The following is a 26,060-nucleotide window of genomic DNA, read 5'->3' as shown; positions in this document are numbered from 1 at the left end:
GGACAAAAGATGTTGTGCAAGTTTCTCATTGCGAGCACGCACGACTATATATGGAACACATGCCTATTGATTGCTTTGTACTTGGACACCGTTTTATTACTATCTGCAAATGCCCTGCTATGATTGTTACATGAGTTTCTCTCATCCATGCAACGCCCGTCATCCATCCCCGTGCCTACAGTATTTTAATCCTGCTGTTTACTAAAATCACTACTGCTGTCTCTGTTACTCTGCTGCTGTTATTTCACTCACTCATCGCTATAAAACTGTTACTACTGATAAACTCTTGCGAGCAAGTCTGTTTCCAGGTGCAGCTGAATTGACAACTCCGCTGTTAAGGCTTCCAAGTGTTCTTTGTCTCCCCTTGTGTCGAATCAATAAATTGGGTTTTACTTCCCTCGAAGACTGTTGCGATCCCCTATACTTGTGGGTCATCAGTGGGGGGCAAGAAGGCTACTTTTGTTTACTAAAACCCCCATCTAAATCACACTACTACCTTCAAAAAAATTACAAATGTACCGTGGCATACTGGGGTGGGTGGGGTGTGTGTGTTGGGGGGGGGGGGGGGCATTGCCCCCTAGCTTTGCCAATGGTTCTTTTCGCGAATTCTTAGAGCTTCTTATAGATTAGCTGATATGATTACAATCACTCCGGAGAGTATCAGCAAGAAAACCTGGGTTATAGTTAATCCACAGGCATCTTCTCCTATCAACACTAGTTTGATTAGCGCATAAGTGGGCAGCTAAGTTTGCTTCACGCCAAACAAAAATAATGCTAAAGCTAGAAAAGGCTCTACCAATCTCCCTAACCAGCGATTATGATCCCCTCCATTACAAAGGTTAACAACCAATTGAGAATCACTCTCTATAATCACATGTTTGTAGCCTCTCTCCACCGCAAGTCTAGCCTCCTCTCGGATGGCCAACGCCTCCATGCTCACGGCATTCGCTGCGTGTTCATACTAGAGAGATTGTGCTCTGATCATATTCGCCAATGGGTTGGAAGGGGTATCCTTATGTCAACAAATACATATCGTACGGTTTAGTCAAAAGTGGAAGCTTTCTAAGTTTAACAAAGTATATTACAAAATGTACAAAGATTCACAATACGAAATCAATATCCATTGATCCAACGTAATATATATTTTCATAATGCATTTATCCAATATTGTAGCTGTTGATATTACCTTCTATATATTTGGTCAATGTTAGGAAGCTTTTTTTGTGTGTGTGTAGTAAATTTTGAATTTTGACTAAATACATAGTAGCATATGCCATGTATTTGTGTACGGAGGGAGTACCTCGTAAATTCTTTAGTGAAATGGATCATGTACATTACACACTACTGGAGAACAAACACAGTTGCAATGATTATTGGAACAATTTTATTCTCAGCAGATTACACGGAAACATGATGAGTAGCCTAAAAGTACAACCGTACAAAACAATAGAACACACCATCGCTTACCAAGGAAATTAAAGGAGGAACTAATGGAACCCTTAATGTAGACATGACATAGAACAACAACTACTGTAATGTTTTTGAAGTACACGCACTCGATCGCATAAGACACAACAGCCTGAACCTGAATACCTGATGCACGCACTGAACCTACAAACTGACGAAGCACGCACTGAACCTAGAAACTGACGAATCACGCTTGCTGCCGGCAAACGCCGCCTCACTGCCTGCCTTCCCGATTGAATTTACTTCCCTTTGGGCTTGCCGTTGGCTTGCGCACCCTCTTTGGGGTTGAGTGTGTCCCATGCCTCAATCCAGGTGACCATGGCGTCGGCGAGCTTGGCGAAGTAGGGGTCGATCTTGCCGAGCTTGTCCCTGACCTGGTGCGAGAGCGATAGGTAGCACTTCTGTACGGTGTCGCAGTCCTTGGAGAGCGTTGCGGCCTGGAAGAAGGGGATGATGTCCTCCTGCCAGAAGATGCCCTTGTACTCCTTCTTCAGGTTCACGAAGGGGTTGCTGGCCTTGCTGTGCCAGATGTAGGGCAGCCCGGTCTTGACGCCCAGCCCAAGGTGGTCGCAGATCACCTGCGTGCAAATGTATGTATGTTCAGTCATCAAAACTGATAGACGATCTGCGTTACAAATCTGTAGCCTTCCGGTACATTGTTGACGATCGAGTTGGTGTCAGTGCGTTACCTTGACGCACCATCCCGCCCACATGTCGTCGTAGCGTCCGATGGGCTGGCCGTCGCCCATGAGGCCGAAGTACATTGCCGGTCCGATGAGGTCGCGGTCGAAGGCGAGGTTCATGCCGCACATGGGGAAGAGGGTGCCCTTGGGGATGGTCATGACGGCGTCGACGTACCTGCCGTTGCGCTCCCGCGGCTTGACCAGCTGCGTGGGCGCGTCGTAGTCGGGGATGTTGAGCCAGAGGCCGTGCGACACGGCGGTCGGCACCCCCTCCCGGAGGCTGAACGGGTAGCCGCGCACGAAGTCGGCGCCGTCGGCGTAGGGGTCGTAGAGGGTGTTGAAGAAGAGCGGCGTGGACGGGCAGAGCAGGTTCTGGATGTGCTTCGCCAGCGCGTCGATGTCCTTCCCCGACGGGTCCTTGGCCACCTGCAACGCAACACCAACGATCAAACAAACAACGCAACACCGAGAATCGACAATGCAAGCGAACGCGATCTGATCAGAGATACTCACGAAGCAGTCGTCGTCGATGGTGAAAATGTACTTCTTCTTGGAGACCATGTAGCCGAAGCAGCGGCATGCGGAGTCCTTGAAGGAGATGCAGGAGGACCTGGGGCCGAGGATACGGTTGATGTCGTTGCGGTTGTAGAGCTCGTAGTCGAAGCCCTCGGGCACCTTGATCGTCTTGGCCGGGTCGCCGTCCTGCACGATGATGAGGTGGTACGGCTGGAAGAAGGGCCGCCACATCTCGAGGAAGTCCAGGTTCCGGATCGTCGGGATGACGATGTCCAGCTCGTCCTTGAGCAGCGGCGCCATTGCTCGTCACCGGCCTGGATCGATTACTTCGATCGGCCAGTCAAGATCGTTCGATCCTTCTTCCTGATCTGAGATGCGAGAAGCGAGGAAGGTGTGCGTGTCTGTGGTTTCGATCTGCAGGGAGGCGATGAACGTACGGTGAGAATGTGGAGGAGAGCTGGGCACGCGGCGTTATATAAACTGCAGTGCGAGCTTCGTGCTCAGTACTCCACGCGTCCGAGCGGCAGTGGGAGTGACCCGCGGGAAAGACGGATCGGGAGCCCGGCGTTGAGTGCTTGGGGGGAGAAAAGGAGCGGCTGGCTTGGTGCCGTCAGACGCGGGAGGAGAGCCGTCCGATCTGGACTCGACGGTCAGATATGACGTTCCGTTTGTTTGGCACGTCCTCTTCGTGTTCGTTAAACGGCAGACTGTTCTGCGTGGCGTACGCAGAACTGGTCAATGGTTACTTTCGCTTAGCTTGATTTTGACGGCAACGGCAACCTTTTTAACTAGGTTTAGTATAGGAGTGTCGCTAATTCAAGTGTGCTTTGAGAAAATGAGATTTCTAGGGAATGACATGCCTTTGCATTATATTTCCTCCTTTCAAGTATCATTGGTTTGTCAATTTAATCAGAATGTGGGGAATATATTACTAGCATGCTCGTGTAGTCGTAGTGCACGGAATTTGTCGGTGCAACCTAAATTTTGCCCAAAAGTCTATCAACTAGGGTATCCCTACCCCAATTAATCTTTGTTGTTTTCATTATACTTCGTTTACATTCAAAGTTGTACCCTCTGCGCTCGTTTATTTGAGTTGAATAGAGCATGTATGCATGCTAGTGAGGACTGCATCGAATTTTACTTGTTCGGAAATTCCGAATTGCTGGGTAAATTTAATTTACACATGGCATGTGCTTCCTCTGTTTCATATTAGTTTGTCGCACATTTGAATGTAACTATATTTTTTTGCGAATACGAATGTAACTATTTATAAAATATGTCTATATGCATTCAAAACAACGATAACTAATATGTAGCTGAGGGTCGTTACATTGTTTGTAAATACTGAAGGATGTCTATGGAAGACCTGATGCCTCGTTGTGTTATTTGTAATAAGCGCCGATAAACGTCAGCTCGCCGTGGAAAGTCGACTTGTTAAGCAGCTTAATTAATTGCTAGCACGGGTAAGCAGCTTAATTAATTGAAGCTAAGCTAGCTACTACTTAGCTAGCACGGTATATTTATTGCCGAAACTGGTTCAGGCTAAGTCGGACTATTACTCCGTAACTGAGTAGGATTAAGATTTCTGTTCCAGTGGGATTCGTAGCAAACGGGTGCGCCTTTCAGCTCAATTCCCAGGCTATTCACGTCTCCATTTTGTAGATGTCTACGTTTCTTATTCAAGTTCTATGTACACCATGGCCAACATATTGCCACCACCAACTTCTTTCAGCTCAATTCCCAGGCTATTCACGTCTCCATTTTGTAGATGTCTACGTTTCTTATTCAAGTTCTATGTACACCATGGCCAACATATTGCCACCACCAACTTCAATTTAGTCGTACTATCTATACTCATTTTAGATCGGAGGGAGTAGATATAGACATAAGAAGGAAAAACAGTACAAAAGACCACCTAGGTGAGAAACCAAAAGAATCCGATGAGAAAAGATTTTTCAGCTAAACAGGAGACAGAACAATATAATACGACCCATATAATACAGCCTCAGAATCCTACACTTGGGAGACGCATTGCTGGGGAGCGTTGTAATTTGTAAAAACTGCAACACAGATCTGATAAACGGCAGTACATCTGATAAAATAAGTATTGGAGCTTCACCAGTGAGTTAGAGCACCAGGTAAGAGCGTCTGCGCACAAAACTAAAAATCCTTTTACAGTGCCAACCTTGTGAACTTAACCTTCTACAAAATCTGGCTCTTCTTCATCAGAATCATCATTCTGTATAGCTTGTTCAGCATATTCGTCAAGAGATGCAACAGGGAAAAGGTCGCCTTCTCTATCTCGGTCTGCAACCTTTGGGACTGATGGCCCACTCTCCTCGTCCTTGCTTTTGTTCATCTGCAAGCAAATATTAACCTAATGAATACTTGTGGAATTACCAACCCGGAAGAACAAATGTTGCAACGATTTAACTCGGTAAAATAAGATACTGAACCAGAGTACCAGTTGTTCAACATGACCGTTTAGAAGCTTATTTGACTTGCACATTCTTAAGCATTGCTATTCCAAAGAAGAATTGCACAACACATGTATGGTGGATTTTGATTCATGCCAACCATTCTATAGCATATTCCGTCAATGTCGTTTTATCAAAATTCAGAACACTATGCTACTTTTCAATGCAACTACAACACTGTATCTCGTAATGCTACATATGACAAATAACCTAAGCATGGGTATAATCAAAGTTATTTTTTTCGAGAAAATATAATCAAAGTTCTTACACAATGATATTAGCTCATTATACCCTTTGGTTACTTAAAGGAAATGGTTGGTTTCATAGACACTGTAAGATAAATGTTTGAATTGGTTCGCTTAAGGTAAAAAATGATTTGATCTACGACCTAATAGGATTGTTGCCAAAAGGTTAAATCAGTAACAGTTCTCACAGGAGAGACCAATTGGTGCACTTATTTTTCATTTCCAACAGCAGATGCAAATTTGGTTGGTTCTACAATTAGTAGTACTTTGGCAAATGGAACCTTGCCTGCTTGGGCCCCACGAACAAAGAGGTAAATTTGGAGCAATGTTGATGTATAATCAAGAACAAAGATGGCTGCTTATATTCCGACTTTACAGAGTCAAAGTCAGCAGAATTGTGCAAATCCAGGCGAACGGGACAAGTAAAAAATTTGGAAACTTAACAGCAGACATCTCTGCACCCCATAGACGATTGTGTGAGGTTTAAACTACAAAATCTACCTACAGCAGGATTAAAACAGCTGCGATTGTTGGCTATTAGCATTTTATAATTTTTTCTTTCTTGTGCAGACAAGCTTATGCCTCGAGGACTGTCCTCTAACAAATAATTACCGGCCAAATTGTTTGAAGACCCTGCTAGAACTTTGAGTTCCGGCCAGTTCTTTATATTTCCATGTTTGGTAATATTGAATTACAAAGTACAAATTCTTGATACGTGTTCAAAACTTAAGGGCCTAACAGGGATGCAAAATCTGGAACACAGCAACGAGAAAAACGTACAATTACGATGTCATGATCTGCTGAATCCAACAGAAACAGAAAGCAAATAGAAACAAATAAATTGGTACAATGGGACATTAGATTGCTATAGACGGGACCTGGGCAAGAGTTTGAAGAGAGAGAAGGTCTGCAACGAAATTTGTTTTCAGTGAGGCAAAGCTCATGTCGGAGATTCATAGAATCTAAAATAGCCCAACTATTTCCATCTTCATGGTAACTGCATCTATGCTTTAATAAAATTTTAAATACCCAACTGATTAAACATGGAAATATTTATGCGAAGAGTTGACACTTGGGTCCAGTCCAAAAGTGGTAACTCACATGCTTTATTTCAAGTTTTCATACTGATGACACTACCATCTCAGAAAGCAACAAATCATGTACATAACATCCAGAATAAGATGGCATCCTGTGTATTTTCATTTAGTTGAAAACATCACTGCTAACACAAGGGACCCATTCCAAATCTAAGATGCCAATAATCTCACTTGACCAAAGCCCCAATGCATCCCAAAATGATATAGAAGAGCAAATAAAAGGCTCATGAGGCCTGCTTGCGATTATGCTCATATGTTGAGTGAATACGATAACTGTGAACTGTTCTGATTACTGTGCAATAGGGTTTGTGCTACACTTAAGTGCATAGAATCTCAACAAGTACATAATTATGTTTTTAAGCCTGCCTTGAAAGCCAACTTCACACATGACTACCTAAGTAATGATACAATGAAATAAGAGATGCGATTTAGTACAAAATATTTGGAGTTAGTGTAACAGGCACAATGAATAGATGAAATTCTTCTTTCCAATCGAAGAGACTAGTTATGTTAAAACACGATTGAAGCTAAAGATCAGAGAATTTGAGATAGGACTCTCCGAGACTTGCTAGGAAATAGAAAAACTAGAATTGGTTTTTCTGCTGTGCTAGGCTCAAACTTGAGGGACGGAGCCTTCTACTTTTGGTCCCAGAGGTGGATTAAGAAGTGTTTTCTCCCCTCCTCAAGTTTTCCTATAGTCTAAATTTCAGGAAGAGTAGAGGGAGTTACAGTGGACTTGTTCCTTTCCCTATTCAGACACATACGGGTCCCTTAGGTCATTTTAGACCTATCACCAAGCAGAAGCATACACAGCAGGGCAAGGGCGCGAACATTAAATTTATTCAGCAAGAAAAAAATGCATAGCAGGTGCTCACAAGGCGAAGTAGTGTGCGCCGTTCCCTCTCCCTAGCAAATCTCATGGCCTACAAAATAATTCACTGGTCAGCAAAAAATAAATGATTTCTCAAGGTTCACAACATCCCCTTCTAATATAGAACAATCAAACCTCCTCTAGCTCTTTGCGCTCATTGTCCACTTCCTCAGCATCCCTATAGGACAACACCAAATCGTTACATAAGTACAAAATACAACAACACATGAATTCCAGATCGGTACTAGTATACCAACAAAATGAAATAGCAGGGATCAACCTTCCGATAAGCTGCTTAACGGAAGTGCAGCACTTGGCACATATCCCAAGCTCCTTGGAGCAACCTGCAGAGGAGTCGAGACAGCACGGATCAGCGACAATCAAATGGCACGACAGCAGCGGAAGACACCACGGAGCAGCCGAAATTCACCTGTGCATACGTTGTGGTACGCCTGCCGGACGTTCCGTTTACTGCACTTCTGACTGCAAGAATAAAGGAAAACCATGAACATCCCCTGTTCCATCTTTCCTAGACATGCGCTACACAGAAAGCGGGCAAGAAAGGTACCATTTTGCGGGCTCAGTAATTGCCTTGTACTTGCCGTATCTGCAAAGAAGAGACGAACAGAGGAACATTAGTTGGTAGTAAAACCAAAGAACCGATGAACCAATAAGGTAAGGGGGAGAGCTCCATACTTGCGCTTCCAGTCGATTTGGTCCCGGCAGCGCTGGCATACGCCGGTGATCTCCGACAGAGGACGGAACCTGCCTCCGGGCTCCTGCGCGAGCAGAGCGGCGATGATTCCAACGGGGTTAGGTCTGACGGGAACCGCAGAAAAGACCAGCGAAAGGAGATGAGTCACACGGGCTTACGGTCTCGTTGATCTTCCGGCCGAGGTTGGGCTTCCACGCGTAGCTGTTCTGGTGCTTCGGAGGACCCTGCCGCTTCGACATCTCTGCCCTTCGTCTCTCTCTCTGCTTCGCGCCGCCGCCGCCGGGAGAGTTCTCTCTGCGGTGACCTCGACAAAACCTCGCTGCGGCGGCTGCACGGCGTGTCTAGGGATGGTATAATCGTGTTGGATGCTGCAACTGCGTCTAATGGGCCAAGTAGGCCCAGTAAGCCCAGTACGAACTTTATGGATGGCCCGCATAGAACAAAACGTCGTGGGCCGGTTTTCGGACAGTGTCGATCTGCCTATCGTTCCCCACTCCCGAGTCGGCAGCTGGAATCGATCGAGCTCAACAGAAAAACCCCACCGGACGGCGCCACAATCACCGGCGGCGGCGGCGGCTACCGCCCGAGGTGCGAGAATCGGCCGCGGAGGCGGCCAACGAGAACCCTTGCGAGCTCCTAGGCAGGCAGAAATGTCGATGGGGAGGAGACTGACGCAATTCCAGACCCTCCTCGCGCAGCAAGCCCTCCGCAGCGCTACCCCAAAGCCCAGAGCCCCACCCATCCCGCACAGCCGCTTCCTCCACTGCCCCTCCCCGCCGGCAGCCGCGTCCCGCTCCCCGCTGTCCCACTTCCTGCGGCGCAGCTCGGGCAGCGCCGGGACGGTCCTGCCAGCGAGCGCAGCGGCCGTGCGGACCGCTGCCAAGCGGTGGCTTACCGCCGGGTCGCTGGATCTCTTCTCGTTGCAGCGGAGGAGGTCCCCGGGCTTGCTCTCTTCGTCCTCTGCATTCCTCCGCCGCTCACCTTGGTGAGATTTTTACTGGTTGGCACGAATTTATTACGGTGTGGATTTTTTTTTTTTGGTTGTTTTGTCATTTTGGTGTTCGTGTCTCTGGTAGGGCGCGCTGGCTACCATCGCCGGACCAGGTGGTGCTCACGCTTATTGGCGCAAATGTGGCCGTTTACATGCTCTGGCAAGTGGCCGATCCGAGTTTCATGGGGAGGCATTTCACGGTCAGTGATCAATCAATCAAAGGGGCCCCGTCTTCTATATCTCACAAGTGGTTGATGAAGTTTGATTTGATGAGCAGGTTTCTCTGGAAAATTTCAAGAGCGGGCGGTTGCACACGGTGCTCACGAGTGCCTTCAGCCACACAGACACAGGCCACCTCTTCAGCAATATGCTTGGTCTCTACTTCTTCGGCTCAAGCGTAAGAAGCTCACTCATCTGCCTGCTTTTGCTTTGTTGAAAAAAAGGCTTTGTATGTTTTAGGAGTGATAATGGAAATAAAATCCTAGTTTCCCTTGTGTACCACCCTGTGGTAAACCATGTTCGCTCACACTTTCGTGAAAATCCCCACAATGGCGTGTAACACAATATTATCTTCCCCAAACCAAACGTATGTTATTAGCTTATCTATGTCACTGATCTGATAAACCATGGTCTTATTGAACTTAAAATGGCACAGCCCTAAGAGTTTTCTCAGTAATGTATGTTTAATAAAATGCTTGTCTGAACGACACCCTTTCGTTGGATAGAATACTAGTCTCAACCCGCATGCCTGCACGGGCTAGAGAATTTGAAAATAATTCACAAAGAAGTTTCAGGTCAACTTTATTATACATGAGAGTTAGTAAAGGACGTACCCAGTGCTGAGAGCTCCTGCACTGTGCGGGGTCTGGGGAAGGTGTTAGTGGCAAGCCTTACCCTCACGAAGTGCAATGTGAGGAGACCGCGACTCGAACCTGGGACCTCTCGGTCACAGGCGGTGAGGCTCTACCGCTGCACCAGGCCCACCCTTCATACATGAGAGTTAGTAATAATTAGAAATGTAAATCACTTACAAGCATTTATAAAAGAGTGTTAGTATTAAAAATTTCAGTAGCCTTCCTTTGTAACAACCATTGTGTAGAGTAGTCATATTTATTTGTTCACCTTCTGATTAGACGATTTTTTTTCAAGTCTGTAGAGCTATTTGCATGGTTTTCCAGTTGTATAGTGATAAGCATTGTTTCACTCACATCGTGCTGCCTGATCGAGATAATAAGGTTGTGGAGATTCAGTGATTCATATTCTGCAAAATTTAGTATATTCATACCCCAATGATCAGTGATGAATTGGACATGTATGTGGTCTATCTGACATAAGATTTCACGGATTAGTGTAACCGAAATCTGCACGCAAATAAATATTTGATCAAGTGACATGGGAAATGCTTTCTTTTTGGTGTACACGTAGGCATGTACGTATTGGAATATGCACAATCAATGGGGTAACTATGTTGTTATACAACATATATGGAAGTATTGTATATGACTTAGAAATAATCAACAAATGCATTGCTGACTTTGCTTTGGTTATACCTACACAGAAGAAAGGAATTATATATTTATATTTTATTAACATATATGGAAGTATTGTATAGCTCTTAGAAATAAAATCTAGAAATGCATGGGTAACTTTGCATTAGTTATACCCATATAGCAGAAAGGAGTTATATTTACGAATAAGTTCACTATTAGAAATACAGGTACTATGAAAACGTTGCACTGGTTATCCCTAAGGTAGAAATGAAGGCAATTTGCATATAAAAGGCTTCTCGTGTCTGATTTAAAACTATATAATTTTACAGCCCATCATAAGAATCATTTCACTAATTATGTACAGTTTTTCATACTATTGTTTGGAATTGGATTGTACATAAGTACATAACTTTTCTGATGGGTGTGTCTTAGTTAGACATATTTTATCTTTAAATTATAGACTTGATTAGAACATATGCAATTGTCTTCCATCAATGATACATGAGTAGTTTCTCTTGTTATTAGTGGGTGCCTTTTTATTGGTGGGTGCTCAGATATTTACCAAACTAATTGGAACCCACACGCAATGCAATGTTCTATCAGTTACAGTCACCAAGTAATATATAGGATAAATAGATGGCTTTTTGCTTTCGCTTTTTTCAAATAATGTAGGATCTTCTATTTAAAATCTCTAATCTCTGCGTAACCTAGCAACATAGCATGCACATGCACTTTTTTGTCCAAGGCAGATAGGCATCTTGAATAATGTAAGTTTAAGTATATCTGTAATAGTTTGCTTCAGCATATGACTCTGAATAGGTAAGTTCGTAATTTTAGTTCAAAATTTTTGAGTTTGAAAGTTTCAGAAAGTTGATTTCACCTTTACTTCTTAGGAAATGTTTATACCAAAAGATGTTTTCTGTGGCTTATAATTTCTACATTTGTATGTATTGTATGCTTCAAACTATAATACTCCTATATGTATATATGCTGGGATAACAAAATAATTTTTAGATAAGTTTTATACTAAACCAAAAAATTAAATCTTAACTATATATATACAACTCTCCATATACGAGAGCATATCCTGGTCTGGAAAAACACTCCCTGATCGTCCTGTGTGGTCCTTGGGCACCGACTCACTGCAATGCGCAGCTGCCATACTTGCCCGCTTGTACGGAAGACAGATCCGTACCAATCAATCAGTCCACAACACGTTGCCTCTGTGGCTATAGCCTACGGATTGATTGCTAAGGCAGAACAGCAGAGAGGTAGTATCCCTGTTTAAAAGTACGGAAATATCATATCATCGTGCCGCATTTTCTTCGGTTCAACTTCCCTTGCACGATACATATTCCTTCATGGTACATGTATGGTTTGGTTGGATGGCTGTCCAACTAGACTAGAAGAATGTATTGTCTGTGATTTGATAACGATAATAAAAATAGTGATCAGATGTTTTGTCTTTTGTAGGATGTGTGGAGGCTAGAAAGGGGCCTCCAATTAGTATAAGATATCCTCTATATTTCGAGTTAGTGTGCAGAATCACCCACTTATTTCTTAGGCGTTGGATTCTCATGATCGTGTAGAATTGAGTGATAACATTATATTTGATAGTTGTGAATTTGATCTAGTATATTTTGTTTCCTCTCTTTTCTCTTGTTATCTATCAGTTTTCAAGTTACCTATTATTAAAATTAGCTACCATGGTGAAATTGGTATACCTAGGAAGCAATGCTCAAGCATCGCAGTTGAGTCCGATTGGTTGCATTCTCAAAACATATAAGAAGAATATATCTTGTTGAATTTTACATTTTTTTTGCAATGGATACCATTATCATTTTCTTCTATGAAAAACATTTATTTTAGCTTTTATATCAAACAATAATAATAATAATTGTTTTTGGAAGTATAATTGGTGAATTGGGAGTGTATACTCCATTTGACTCTTGCCAGCTTCAACCGGGTCTAACTGTGGGACTTCACACTAGATAACATGCTTTTATGTGATGTCTCATGAAGAGTGAGGATCAGGATGCAGGTGGTCCGGTTTGACCCATTCACCTGTTGGATAGTCCTGTTATAAAAATGAGCTGATTCGAACGGACAAGTGTCATAGTGTCATGACTATACAATACAACAAGGATAGCCCAGGTTAATGTTGGATCCAATAGGCTAACTGAAAGGAAGGATGCTGCCGAGAGAGAGAGGGAGAGGGAGGGAGGGATACGAGATGAGCTTGAACAAATGCTTAATAAAACTAGCATTTAATTTTCAAGCAGGAATGCCACGATGGCTCACCGTATTCTTTTCGAGCCTTCCCACGAAAGGGAAATCCTCGATCTACTATGGGACCCTTGAGGGTGGTTACCGAACCCTTACAAGCTTGGGGCAAGCTCCACAACTTAATTGGAGGCTCTGATTTCGAAGCTCTACAATTTGATGCAAAGAAACAACATAGTCCAAAAAGGAGTATAAATCCACAAGATGAGATGGAATGGTAAAACCTCTAAAACCAAAAGCGCAATAAGTTACTCATACAAAATCCACTTTCGATGAACTAGAGCTTGCCATGAAAGTACCCACAAGCTTTTATTGCACATATGGATAAGATTCAAATAACAACCAAGAAATATGATGCCAAAGATGCAAAGGTTTGAGCTCTCTCCGAACAATACGATCAAGATACATTCGAGAGCCCGTCTTGGTAGTTCGGCAAACTATCCAATAAATCGGTCACCCAACTAACACCACGAGAATGCTAAGAAAGAAATCCTATCAAGAACACACTTTATCCTTGCGCATTTCGCTCAAGCTTGATGATGAGGATCTCGCCTGTTTCAAGATGGAATGCCTTTTTGATTGTGCTTGCTTGGTGAAGTTTTGTGGATTGCTTCCCTATACCCCATGATGGGAGAGCCTCTTCTTCGACATATCTTCACATATCCATGATCACCATAAGGACGACAAACTTCAACCATATGATCTCTTCGAGATGGCTTATCTTGAACTTGCATTTCATTTCTCCTTTCTTCATTATGTTGATATCTTGAAGGTACAAATGAGAGCTCACTCCATCTTCTTCTTTGTCTTCAAGACATGCTTCCAATAGGCTCAACTCCCACATGACCATTCTTCAGATCACTCCTTGAACATCTTGGCCATCGCTTGATCTTCTTCACCTTTCAACCTTGACGCCAATAAATGGTTCAAGAATTGCCTATGGACAAATCCTACAAATATAACTCAAAACAACAATTGGTCATAGACGATGTCATTAATTACCAAAACCACACGTGGCAATGGGGGCTCCATGCACTTTCACTAATACATTCCCATTCCCATAGGCTGACCCGTTAGTCCGAGACTTCTCTAACTAGCACAGACACCACAAGCATCAGGGACTAGTACCACCGCCACCAGGGATTTGCGTGCCACCATTATCAGCTGCACCGGAACTGTTTCAGAAATGACAAAATTTTGTGCAGATGCCACATGAACTGTGATATGTCTGCTCCCCCACCCTTCCACCCACACTTTATCTTAACCACATGGTAGTTATGCTCGGTTGGTATTTTGTATGTCTAGAGAATTCAACCCGAGAGTTGTGTATCGATCAGGGCTCAATGCAGAAATGTTGTGGGATGCTGCTTTTGCAGGTAAAGCGTTAGACCTAAATCAAGAACTGATTCAGTATGAGATAGTGTCATACATTATCGGTACATCTATGTCATATAGGTTTGTCCATTGCAATGAAAAGATAACATATTACTTAACTATTTTCTTCGAAGAGTATTGCATGTTTTTCAGTGAGCTTTGATTTTCTTTGAATCAATAGCAGGGAATACATACCTGTGTTTTTGTGGTGACCATTTATTACCTTCCATTGCATATACTGATTGCTTCCATTTTTTTGCATCAGATTTCCAGCATGTTTGGTCCTTCTTTTCTGTTGAATTTGTACGTAGCTGGAGCACTTGTTGGATCCACATTTTTCTTGATAGAAAAGGCTTTTAGAGCTCCGCGGAAACAGGTAACATACTGTAGCCATGTTTATGTAGGATGGGACAGTTCAAGAACCATTCGTCCAATCGGGATTAGTATTTGAAGTTTCATGATATTATTCCTAATTTAGTAATTAATGCTACTTTTGCAGGTTTATGTAGGGTGGGACAGATCAAGACAGTTTGGGCTTGTATGTGATTTCGTGTTCTAATAGTTCACTTTTTATTGTATTGATAATGAAACAAGCAATATTATCTCTATATAACCAGTAAATGTTGCCAACCAACGATCTATTCATCATCTTACACCTACAAATAATTAATTAGAAGATAAATGGGGCAATCAGAGGTGATATGGTGATTTATGATAACATAATATAAAACCACCAAATAGGCTTATAGGTGATATTTTACTAAGTTCCTAATTCCTAGTCAGTTACAAACTAATATGACCCTTTTTATTCAATGTCACCCAGGGTGCGAGTGGTGCAGTTAATGCCATTATGCTTCTTCAGATTTTTCTCAATCCAAAGGGACTAATCTATCTTTACTTCGTCCTTCCTGTTCCAGCTGCCTTAGTGGTGAGAACCTTCTCATTTTGTTCATAAATTTCAGTGAAGGATGTGAGTGATAGGAAATGAGAACATAGTTTCTTTGACTTAATTCATTTCAGGGGGCTGCTTGGATTGGCCTTGATTTGTTGAGCGTCAACAAGGTATACATAACTTTAGTTAACTTCCTGTTTGTTACTCTTTGCGTAATAAGTTAATTTTATCTGTGCCACTCTGTTGCTTATGCTCATCAGCCATGAGTTTTTGACAGGATTGTGTGGGCACTCCTCCTTTCATTTATCTGTTAGTTGGAAGTTGAGGAACTGAATTTCTGTGTGCTTGCGTTTTCCTAGCCGCACAATTTCTAGTCTTAAATCAAACTGGTGTTGAATCGTCGAGGGTGATTGGAATAATTTGTACGGAGTATCTTTTTGGCCGATAACATGCATTTTATTCTTTATTGAAACACATGTACTTCAAGGTAGTGTCTGGTCTGGCATTGGGATATATTCAGTGTGGCAGTCAAGCAATGTCACATATATCTTCCCATAAATATCTCGCACTATCGGAAATCTTCTTGTTTCTTCAAATATCTTTGTTGATCTTCTATTCAAAATATTCCTTGTGAAAACCACAAATTGCTTGTCGTACCTATCTGGTCTTAGGGTTAACTGACGCTTGTTCAAATTTTCAGGGGCAGGGTTCAGCTTCTACTCATTTAGGAGGTGCCCTAGTGGCTGCCCTCGCGTGGGCTCGAATTAGGAAGGGCTGGTTCTGATCATGCAGCTAGTTCATATGGAGCAAATCCAACCACCCTCCCCCAAGCTGGTGGCCTCTCCGGCTGAGATTGGTTGACAAATTTCGTATGGGTAGAGAGATAACTCTGCTACTTATCAAACAAATTCTAGATAGCATCATGGGAGATATTGCCAACTGGTTGGCTGAAATTTACATACCTATTCTTGATGGGATCATCCTTAAACATGCCACAACTAGAATTGCAATGTTAGTGCTACCGCCTAACAAGGCCAAATTTGAGTGCAGATGTGACTGGGCAACCTTTGTCATCTGAAAGTAGGAAAAGTGAGGATGTCAATGGAATGAAGTTGTAATGTTTAAGATTCATGGATGTCTAAGATCATTCTTGGTTCCTATCGTTGACACTTGATCATCCAATACGACGATCCAAGTTGGTAACGTCATTTGTGTTTTGCAAATACATCATTGCGATGTGGGTGTGAGCCCAGATACTGTTGTTGCACACTGTATCATGGGGATGTTCTTTAAACCTTGAGGAACGCTGTACGCCTGTACGCGCCTGGGCTGAGGCGAAACCATGTGTCCATTCTGGAATACGACTCATTTTGCTAGCTAGTCATACAGTATGGAGCAGTCGATTGCAGTTACATCTGACTGTGTACATTGAATAGACCTACTCAGTATTAGTACCATGGACATGCTTCTGCGATAAACTGGAACTGATCACTAGTATCGTCCCATTTCTTTCCAGATTGAGCCATGACGGGTAGATCGGACCTAAGAGGATCTCCAACGCGGCGACCCAAACAGACGCGCTGGTCTGTCCGTTTAGCGCCATTTGGGTGGCCGCGTGGACACCCGGACGGTCGGACAGCGGCCGGCGTCCACGTGCTAGGGTTGGCTCCTCACAGTTCTTCCACTGTAGATAGGAACCGAACTGTCTCACGATGTTCTAAATCCAACTCACGTTCATTGTGAATGAAAGACGTTTTCGACCAACAACATCTACTCATATCCAGCTTCGTGTCATTTTTGAACACAGCGATCAGCAAGCAGCAAGCGGGGGAGAGTCAAGTCAAGTACAACACAGGACTGACGGGGTGGGGCGCGCCAAAGCAACCCGGGACCCCGGAGGGGTCACTACAAAAGCGCTGGCGCCTTCTCGCACGCTGCGTCCAATGCGCGGACATAGCGCAAATATCAGGAAAAAAAAGAAAAAAAACATAAAAAAGAAAAATAACAAAAAAGTAAATTTAAACTAGACTTCTTTAAACTTAGCCCTATTTTGAGCATTTTGTACACAAAAGAAAGCTCTATATGGGCTTTAAACTTTTAAAAAAGAGGAAACCCTAGGTTTGGGACGCGGTGGCCGCCGGTGCGCCACCCTACTGGCCTACTCCCAGTAGTACTCGTCGTCGTTGTCGTCGATGAGGACGACGTCCCCCGGCGGTGACGCGTTGTTCCGGCTGGACACGCCGGAGGGCGCCGGGGACTCCGGCCAGGGCGACCACTGCGCTATTTCCCAAACAGAGTGCGGGTCCGGAGGGCTCGCCGGCCTACGCAGGCGTGTGAGCCGCGTGGCCTCCTTCCGCCGCCGTTGTGGCCTGCAGCTCCGCCTCCTGCCGGACGGCGGCCAGGTGCTCCTCCTCCACCCGGAGCGCGGCCTGGCGCTCCTCCTCCTCCCAAAGCGTGCCTGGCGCGTGTCCTCCTCCTGTCGGCACGCCATGGCGAGGAAGGCCCACGCCTCCGCATGGGCGTCCTCCTGGGCCTTCCTGGCCATCTCCTCCAGCGCGGAGGCGCGCAACGTCTCGGCGAAGTGCGGCCATTTGGCCAGCTCCTCGAGATCGTTGAGCTCGCGGGACGTCGCCAGCGCCGCCTGCAGCTCGGGGTCGTCCTCCTCCTGGGGCTGGGGCTGGGCTTGTGGCGCCGCCGCGGGCTCGTTGATGTAGAGGCCGCCGGGGCGGCGACCAACCCGCCTAGCAGTCGTGCGCGGCTGCGCGCGAGGCCGCGCCGTCGCTGCGGTGAAGCACGTGCGCCGGCGTGCATCGTGCTCCACCTCGAACAGTTGGGACTTGTGTCGCCGTAGGCCGGGTGCTCCCGGAGGTCCGCCGGCAGATGCGCGCGGCGCCTCCGGATCTCCGCGATGCGGCCGGATCCCGGGATCGGCGGCACCGGAACCCGATCTGGGCTCAGGTGCCAGCCGTCGGGGAGGTGCACGTCGCCCCACGGCATTGGGGCATTGGCATCCCAGAACATCTGCACCATCGCTACGGTGACGTAGATCCGGTCGCGGATGGGAGTAGCCGGCGGCCCCATCTCGAACGGCGCCGGCGCGGTTCGCCGGCTGTTGTTGGCCTCGTGGTCGTTGGCGGATGGCTCGAACTCCCGCTTCGGGGCCATGGCGGCGCGGAAGCGTGCGTGCGGCCGGAGTGGAGAGTGTGGACTGGATAGGGACAGCCCCCCCTCCCGGTCCACATTTAATAGGACTGGAGCACCGACAGGTGGGCCAGCCACGCGGACCAGGCGGACACGCGAGGATGCCGCATGCCATGGGTTTGGGTCATCCCGGACACCTGCGGGCATCCGCATTTGCGATGTGTGGCCGCGCTGGGTCGCGGATTTGTCCGGTCCGACCCATCCGAACGCGCGGACGTGGTTTGAATCGCCGCGTTGGAGATGCCCTAAGGGCATCTCTAGCGGACAGTTGGCGTCCACACACAAAAAAAATAGATTTACAACCTTAGCCTAGGGGCCAAATGCATAATGATTGGCTTTTGGAATCGAAATACGTCTGAGCGGACTATGACGGTTCAAAGCGCGCCGCCTCCATCGACGACAGAAGGTGAAGGTGCCGAAAAGCTACTGTAGCCGGAGGAGAAGTCCGTCCAGGACGCCAAGCAACGAGACCGGCACGCCAATTTGAAGCAGAAGCTAAGGCAGCATGCAACCGACAAAGCCATGAAGGTGGCCGCTACCACGCTTGCCTTTCAGATGCAGGCGAACGCCAAGCGCATGTGAGGCTGCCGCCTACCATGGCTGAGGCCATGCTCTACATCAAGCTAGAGAGGATCGTCGCCAATGCTCTTTCGGCTCCGCATGCCTTGTTAGTGAGCTCGGTAAGTTTCTAGACCTCCGATTTTGCCACCCGCAACGCCTTCCGCTGGTATGTAGGTCCACAGGCTGTCCCATTTCGCCGCCTTCAGCTCGTCGCATCCCGTGGCTGCCCCCGGTCTTGACCTGAACCACACACCAAACATGGATTATGGTCCAGCTCCCTTACGCAAGACTCGAGCGATGCCGGTGGAAAACATGCCGGTGCCCAACAACCTATATGAAGAAACGACTGCGCCCGACTTGACGATGGACGATCCGATACACTCTCTGTCACACTCCCGCGTATCCTTTATTGTGCACCGCCATCATCTCACAGCCGGTGATTTGTAGGCCTACTAGGAGAATCACAACGAGGACGAAATTCAGGCGGTGATCTACGACAACAGCTTTGTCGTCGGGTCGGAGAACATGATCCCGCGGCACAAACGCAACAGCCGTGGACGGAGATGCAACCGATGTGGACGTAGTCAGACATCAAGGGCGACCCGTTGTTCTACACCCAACCGACGCAACAACCAACGTGTACCCTGACGACGAGGAGGGATTACAGAAGGGTGAGGACACGTTGGGACCTGATCAGCCAATGGTTACCGATGCCAGCATGGGCGGTGGCAAGAAGAGGGGGAGAACCATAGGACCTTCAGCTTCAGGGCCAAGGAGGACGAAGTGATCTGCGTCTCTTGGCTTGCTGTTAGCCAAGACTCCATAAATGGAGCCCATCAAAAAGGTCATGCATATTGGCGCAAGGTTAGCCAAGGTTATAATGAGAGAAAACTTCACAAGCCCTTCGCCGTCATCATCAATCACAATGAAGAATCAATAAAAAAAATGGGCCTACATCAAGCAAGAGACATACAAGTTCTACGCTGTGATCGACCATGTCCTTACTCACCCGAAGAGCGGCACGTGCGTTACTGCAATGGTAAGGGGACGGGCATCACCATCCCATCTATGTACATACCATGTTAAATCCTAACAATTTTCATTTGCAGGTGCCGTGGGCCTGGAGTATTTCAAGGCAAAATGGAGCAAGGGCTTCCACATGGTCCATTATTGGAATAGGTTGAAGCAAGCTCCCAAGTGGAAGATATGCTACAAGGACTACAAGGAAGCCCTCAAGAATGGCACAGATACGGTACTATCGATGGCGAAGACAATGCCCCTGGCCAGAATGCGCTTCCATCTCGTCCTAGGGGCTAAAAATCCACCAAGATCGATCTTGCCCGCAAAGATTCAACCCTTGCCTTGAGCGAGAGGTTGGAGAATATGCTGGCCACCTCTCAAAACGCCACGGCCAAGCAGGGCGAGAAGAAACAACTAGAGAAGGAGGCCACGACTGCCATCTACATTGTCGTCGTGGTGAACAGACAGATGCCATGGGATGGCTTATGTTGGGGCCGAATGTGCGCTAGAGGATTCGGGGGAGGGTTTTGGTAAGGATGGGATGAACTTCGGATGGATTCCGGTATCTTTATTGATGAACTTGGCCTTGGCCAGAGGTTGAAGATGTACGGTACAAGGTCTTTCTCTCTACTTCTAACTTCTCCTCTGCAAACTGGGTCTATCCTGCGCAAGGGTGTGCTCCCTCTCCTTATATAGGGGAGAGGGTGGCTTACAGGGGAAGAAACCCTAGGAAACCCTAATGGCATCTTTGACTAGACAAACTACTTTACAAAGCCACTTTGGCCCGGATGACACCGGTAGACCTTTAATCAGGAACGATGACATCCTCCGGTACCTTTTACGTCATTATCTGCTTTGGCCCCAGGGCTTCGATTAAACCTGAAGTGCTTCGCTCATCTTTGTCCTCTAGCTCTTGAGAGCATCTTTGGCCAGTCTTGCCGATGTGCTACAGTGTAGCCTGTACCGGTAATCCGGTACCTTTTTTTCCTATTCCGGTATACCCCTTTTGGGATACCGGTATAGATTTACTTGGTCTCACGCTTAAGTGCTTAGTCCGGAACAACCTTCAAACCGGTATCTCGATGGCTCAAACCATCCGGTTTGGCATGCCTTTGGCATACCGGGGGTCATCACCCCAACATTAGTCCCTGAAGCTGGTATAGTCCGGCGGATCCTATCCGACGGACCATGCCAGTTTCCCATCATCAACATACCGGTTTAAACCTTCCGGCAACCAGTTTAAATTTTCCGGCGTCTCTGCCGAACTTATCTCATCATATCGATTTTCTCGGGTATCTTTGTCATTAAATCTCTCCTCGACGAAGTCGAGAATTTCTTGGGCACAGTGCCTGTCAGTGACATGCGCACTGTTTCTGGCGCAGCAGTGTCAGGGGTCACTTCCCTTCGACTTCTGCGCTAGCATTTATGGCGCCACACCGGATCCTCGCCGCCGTTCCAGATCCGTGTGGTCTCCCTGTGGCTTTCTGTTTTCTTCGCGTGTATCATCGCGCCACGTGGCGGCCCACGAAGTGAACCGCCGTGGCCCAGCGGTTTCTGGCCCACGAACTCCTCTCCCTATTTAAGGGCGAAGCGGTTCCTCCTTCTCTTCTTCCTCGCATTCACCACTTCTCACGCGCTCTGAGCCTTTGCCCCTTGCGCTCCTTCCGTCGCCGTTCGCCGCCGAAGTTCTATTCTCCGACGAACTTGCGAAGAAGCTCCACAGGGCTCTGCTCCACAGGGATTCACCGCGCTCCTCCGCCTTTCCTGCACCGAGCGCCGCCATGACACTCTCCTCCTCTTCTCTATTCTTCACCGTTGCCCGCAAGCTCATCCTACTCCGGCGGCCGTCGTCTCCACCGTTCGCCGCCGCCCCAGGTTAGCCTCACAGACTCAGCTACTTCTTCCTCCTTCGTTGCATTGCTTCTGGGCCGGTAGAGTATTTATCTTTCCTTTTCTTTTGCTCTTTTCTCTTACTCGTAGATCTTCTCGAGCGGTGATACATCCATTTTGCATCACTATTTTATATCATAATTTACTCTTATTCGTTGATATATTTCATATTTAGAGGTGATACTTATGTTATTTCATCTATTTTGCATGTTTCATGATTGTTGGAGAATCGCGCACCGGAGTCAGGATTCTGCTGGAAAAAGCACCGTCAGAATGCAATATTTTGGAAGATCAACAATTGACGGAAATTACACGGAAAATCTTATTTTTCCAGAAGACGGAGATAGCCAAAAGGAGGAGCCGAGGAGGGCCGCCATGCCCCCCCATAGGCCGGCACGGGCCCAGGCCTGGTCGCGCCGCCTTGTGGGGAGGGGGCCCACATCCCCCTCTGACCGCCTCTCCTTCGCGTACTTCTTCGTCCTGAAAACCTAAGCTCCAAGGGATAGTCGCGAAGAGTCACAGCCGCCTCTGCGGGGCGGAAAACACCAGAGAGAAAAGAGATCTCCGGCAGGCTGAAATCTGCCGGGGAAATTCCCTCCCGGAGGGGGAAATCGACGCCATCATCATCATCATCATCATCGTCATCGAGCTGGACATCATTGGGATCATCATCACCATCATCTCCATCATCATCACCGCCATCTCCACCGCTGCACCTCGTCACCGCTGTAACAATTAGGGTCGAATCTTGATTGTTTGATAGGGGAAACTCTCCCGGTATTGATTTCTACTTGTTATTGATGCTATTGAGTGAAACGATTGAACCAAGGTTTATGTTCAGATTGTCATTCATCATCATATCACCTCTGATCATGTTCCATATGATGTCTCGTGAGTAGTTCGTTTAGTTCTTGAGGACATGGGTGAAGTCTAAATGTTAGTAGTGAATTATGTTGGGTAATATTCAATGGTTTGATATTTAAGTTGTGGTGTTATTCTTCTAGTGGTGTCATGTGAACGTCGACTACATGATACTTCACCTTTATGGGCCTAGGGGAATACATCTTGTACTCGTTTGCCAATTGCGGGGCTGCCGGAGTGACAAAAACCTGAACCCCCGTTGGTATATCGATGCAGGAGGGATAGCAGGATCTCAGAGTTTAAGGCTGTGGTTAGATTTATCTTAATTACTTTCTTGTAGTTGCGGATGCTTGCAAGTGGTATAATCACAAGTATGTATTAGTCCTAGGAAGGGCGGTGCATTAGCATAGGTTCACCCACACAACACTTATCAAAACAATGAAGATTAATCAGCTATATGAAGCGAAAGCACTAGACTAAATTCCCGTGTGTCCTCAAGAACGTTTGGTCATTATAAGTAAACAAACCGGCTTGTCCTTTGTGCTAAAAAGGATTGGGCCACTCGCTGCAATTATTTCTCTCGCATTTTACTTACTCGTACTTTATTCATCTGCTATATCAAAACCCCCTGAATACTTGTCTGTGAGCATTTACAGTGAATCCTTCATCGAAACTGCTTGTCAACACCTTCTGCTCCTCGTTGGGTTCGACACTCTTATTTATCGAAAATACTACGATACACCCCCTATACTTGTGGGTCATCAAGACTATTTTCTGGTGCCGTTGCCGGGGAGTGAAGCGCTATTGGTAAGTGGAATTGGTAAGGGAAACTTTTACTGTTCGTGCTGATTTTATTTCTGCCTGCTGCTATAATTCATTATGGAGAGATCTTCTCTTGAATTTTTATTTGGAAAATCTACTACTACTGCAAAGGTAGTGGATGAGGCGCCAGGTGAGAAAGAGGTTCCATACAAAATACCTATGAAAATTATTGAACGTGTTGTGGATAACCGCTATGAAGGGGATGGAACTGTCCATCCTGGAGATCATTTACTGTTCTTACATGAATTATGCGGTTTATTCCAGTGTGCAGGTATTGCTATGGATGAAGTTAGGAAGAAACTATTCTCTATATCGCTGTCTGGTAAAGCGGCGCATTGGTATAAATTACTGAAGAATGGGGATTCTCTTGATTGGAATGATATTGTGCCTCTATTTTATTCTAAATTCTATCCTCCAAGTGAAATTCACAAAGACCGGAACCGCATATATAATTTCTGGCCTCATGATGGAGAGAGTATTGCCCAAGCGTGGGGGAGATTGAAGTCTTTAATGCTCAAATGCCCCATTCATGAGCTTCCTGGTAATATTATCATTGATAATTTCTATGCAAGACTTTCTTTTCAAGATAAGACCTTGCTGGATACTTCTTGTTCTGGATCATTTACACGCAACAAAGAAGAGTTTAAAAGGGACCTTCTTGATCGGATTCAGGAGAATACTGAAGGATGGGAGAACGACAAAGATAGAGAGTCAGGTATAAATTATGATTATAAATGCATTGAAGTTTTTATGGATACTGATAAATTTCGTAATATGAGTGCTACTTATGGTCTTGATTCTCAAGTCGTTGCAAATCTTTATAAAGCTTTTGCCTCTCATTTTGAATTGCCTAGGAAGAATTTTGATAAGTATCATGAACCGTATAAAGATAAAATTGATTCATCTATAAATAAATGTGTTGTAATTGAAACTGTTGATCATATCCTTCCTGAAGCTTATATTGAAAAAACTCCTTTCCCTGCTAAAATGAAGGAGTATTCTGTTATAAATAGTGCGGTTAATAAAAGTGCAAAGAAACCTATAGAACCTGAAGAGCAAATAAAGGTTGAACCTGCTATTGCAATAGTTAAAGATCTTGTGACTGAAAATGTGGAAGATAGTCATAATATTTTCTGTGAAGATGCTTCTAATATTGTTTCGCATCCTAATAAGTCTAGGAAAACTAGTGTTCCTATGCTCTCTGTTAGAATTGGTGATCATTGTTATTATGGTTTATGCGATATTGGTGCAAGTATTAGTGCTATTCCTTATGAGCTTTACACCGAGATCATGCATGAAATTGGTTCGTGTGAACTTGAAGATATTGATGTGGTTATTCGGCTAGCTAATAAAGAAACTATCTCTCCAATTGTATTGTTCGAGATGTGGAAGTTCTATGTGGTAAGATTAAATATCCTGCTGACTTTTTGCTACTTGGTTCTGCTGCTAGTAAGTCTTGTCCTATCATTTTTGGTAGACCTTTTCTAAATACTTGTGGAGCTGTTATAGATTGCAAGAAAGAGAAAATTGTGACTAAATTCGCTGGTGAATCTTATGAATTTAATTTCTCCAAATTTGCCAAAACTCCTTATAAAGCTGATTTGCCTAATAATGATTTTAGAGTTGAACAGTGTGCGTCTATTGCTCTTGCTCCTAGTAATCCTTTGCAGCAACATTTGGAGGATAGTGAGAGTGAAGTCTTTAGGGAAGAAAGAAATGAGCTTGATGAAATTTTCCTTCGTCAACCTATTCTTAAACATGATTTGCCGGTTGAAGATCTAGGTACAACACCACCACCAAAGGAAGATCCTGTTTTTGATTTAAAACCATTGCCTGATAAGCTTAAATATGCTCATATTGATGATAAGAAAATATATCCTGTTATTATTAGTTCTAAGCTTTCAGAGTTTGAGGAAGAAAGGTTATTGGAAATATTGAAGAAACACCGAGGAGCTATTGGCTACACTCTTGATGACTTGAAGGGGATTTCTCCCTCTATTTGCCAACATTCCATTAATATGGAAGATGATGCAAAGCCTGTTGTTGAACATCAGCGTCGTCTAATTCCTAAGATGAAGGATGTGGTAAGAAATGAGGTATTAAAACTTCTTGAAGCTGGTATTATATATCCTATTGCTGATAGTAGATGGGTTAGTCATGTGCATTGTGTTCCTAAGAAATGAGGAATGAATGTTGTACCTAATGATAATGATGAGCTCATCCCTCAAAGAGTAGTTGTAGGGTATAGAATGTGCATTGATTATCGAAAAGTTAATAAAGTTACTAAGAAAGATCATTACCCTTTGCCTTTTATTGATCAAATGTTAGAAAGGTTGTCTAAGAATACTCATTTTTGCTTTCTTGATGGTTATTCTGGGTTTTCACAAAATGCTGTTAAAACTAAAGATCAAGAGAAAACCACTTTCACTTGTCCCTATGGAACTTATGCTTATAGACGTATGCCTTTTGGTTTATGTAATGCTCCTGCTACTTTTCAAAGATGCACGTCTGCTATTTTTCATGGCTTTTGCGAGAATATTGTAGAGGTATTCATGGATGATTTTTCTGTCTATGGGAATTCCTTTGATAATTGCTTGCGAAACC

The 26,060-nt window shown here is 45.2% G+C and overlaps 3 protein-coding genes across 4 annotated transcripts; 1 reads left to right on the top strand and 2 right to left on the bottom strand.

Annotated features, from left to right (window-relative positions):
• Positions 1-1,367: 1,367 nt before the first annotated feature.
• LOC127343730 (UDP-arabinopyranose mutase 1) lies at positions 1,368-3,110 on the bottom strand. Its single transcript, XM_051369915.2, has 3 exons — positions 2,664-3,110; positions 2,157-2,576; positions 1,368-2,045 (listed from the first exon to the last, which is right to left on the bottom strand). The coding sequence occupies exons 1-3, from the start codon at positions 2,964-2,966 to the stop codon at positions 1,707-1,709; spliced, it is 1,062 nt and encodes a 353-aa protein (XP_051225875.1). The 5' UTR covers positions 2,967-3,110; the 3' UTR covers positions 1,368-1,706.
• A 1,476-nt stretch (positions 3,111-4,586) lies between these two features.
• On the bottom strand, positions 4,587-8,406 carry LOC127343729 (uncharacterized). The gene is made up of 8 exons (XM_051369914.1): positions 8,230-8,406; positions 8,053-8,135; positions 7,925-7,963; positions 7,787-7,839; positions 7,637-7,700; positions 7,492-7,534; positions 7,361-7,408; positions 4,587-5,025 (listed from the first exon to the last, which is right to left on the bottom strand). The coding sequence occupies exons 1-8, from the start codon at positions 8,308-8,310 to the stop codon at positions 4,861-4,863; spliced, it is 576 nt and encodes a 191-aa protein (XP_051225874.1). The 5' UTR covers positions 8,311-8,406; the 3' UTR covers positions 4,587-4,860.
• Positions 8,407-8,566: 160 nt separating this feature from the next.
• Positions 8,567-16,304, top strand: LOC127343728 (RHOMBOID-like protein 12, mitochondrial). Of its 2 annotated transcripts, XM_051369913.2 has the most exons (8): positions 8,569-9,056; positions 9,148-9,262; positions 9,340-9,459; positions 14,475-14,585; positions 14,709-14,747; positions 15,033-15,137; positions 15,230-15,271; positions 15,802-16,304. In XM_051369913.2, exons 1-8 carry the CDS (start codon positions 8,722-8,724, stop codon positions 15,883-15,885), a joined length of 951 nt encoding a protein of 316 aa, XP_051225873.1. In that variant the 5' UTR covers positions 8,569-8,721; the 3' UTR covers positions 15,886-16,304. The 2 variants fall into 2 exon arrangements, with proteins under 2 accessions (XP_071684490.1, XP_051225873.1); XM_071828389.1 differs by lacking the exon at positions 14,709-14,747 and having other exon boundaries at positions 8,567-9,056.
• Positions 16,305-26,060: the final 9,756 nt, after the last annotated feature.

Source organism: Lolium perenne, chromosome 3 (assembly GCF_019359855.2).
Source record: "Lolium perenne isolate Kyuss_39 chromosome 3, Kyuss_2.0, whole genome shotgun sequence".
NCBI lineage: Eukaryota > Viridiplantae > Streptophyta > Magnoliopsida > Poales > Poaceae > Lolium > Lolium perenne.
The sequence above is the reverse complement of the archived record's forward strand: the minus strand, read 5'-3'. Positions and strand labels throughout refer to the sequence as shown.

Bases quoted from the DNA above. Each gene is read 5' to 3' on its own strand.
- LOC127343730 (XM_051369915.2), bottom strand. From the start codon at position 2,966: ATGGCGCCGCTGCTCAAGGACGAGCTGGACATCGTCATCCCGACGATC. The intron at 2,577-2,663 runs GTGAGTATCTCT...GTTGCGTTGCAG, and splicing joins CCATCGACGACGACTGCTTC to GTGGCCAAGGACCCGTCGGG. The intron at 2,046-2,156 runs GTAACGCACTGA...ATTTGCACGCAG, and splicing joins GGGCGGGATGGTGCGTCAAG to GTGATCTGCGACCACCTTGG.
- LOC127343729 (XM_051369914.1), bottom strand. From the start codon at position 8,310: ATGTCGAAGCGGCAGGGTCCTCCGAAGCACCAGAACAGCTACGCGTGG. The intron at 7,701-7,786 runs GTGAATTTCGGC...ACTCCTCTGCAG, and splicing joins GTACCACAACGTATGCACAG to GTTGCTCCAAGGAGCTTGGG. The intron at 5,026-7,360 runs GTGAGCACCTGC...ATTTGCTTGCAG, and splicing joins GGCGCACACTACTTCGCCTT to ATGAACAAAAGCAAGGACGA.
- LOC127343728 (XM_051369913.2), top strand. From the start codon at position 8,722: ATGTCGATGGGGAGGAGACTGACGCAATTCCAGACCCTCCTCGCGCAG. The intron at 9,263-9,339 runs GTCAGTGATCAA...TTTGATGAGCAG, and splicing joins TCATGGGGAGGCATTTCACG to GTTTCTCTGGAAAATTTCAA. The intron at 15,272-15,801 runs GTATACATAACT...TCAAATTTTCAG, and splicing joins ATTTGTTGAGCGTCAACAAG to GGGCAGGGTTCAGCTTCTAC.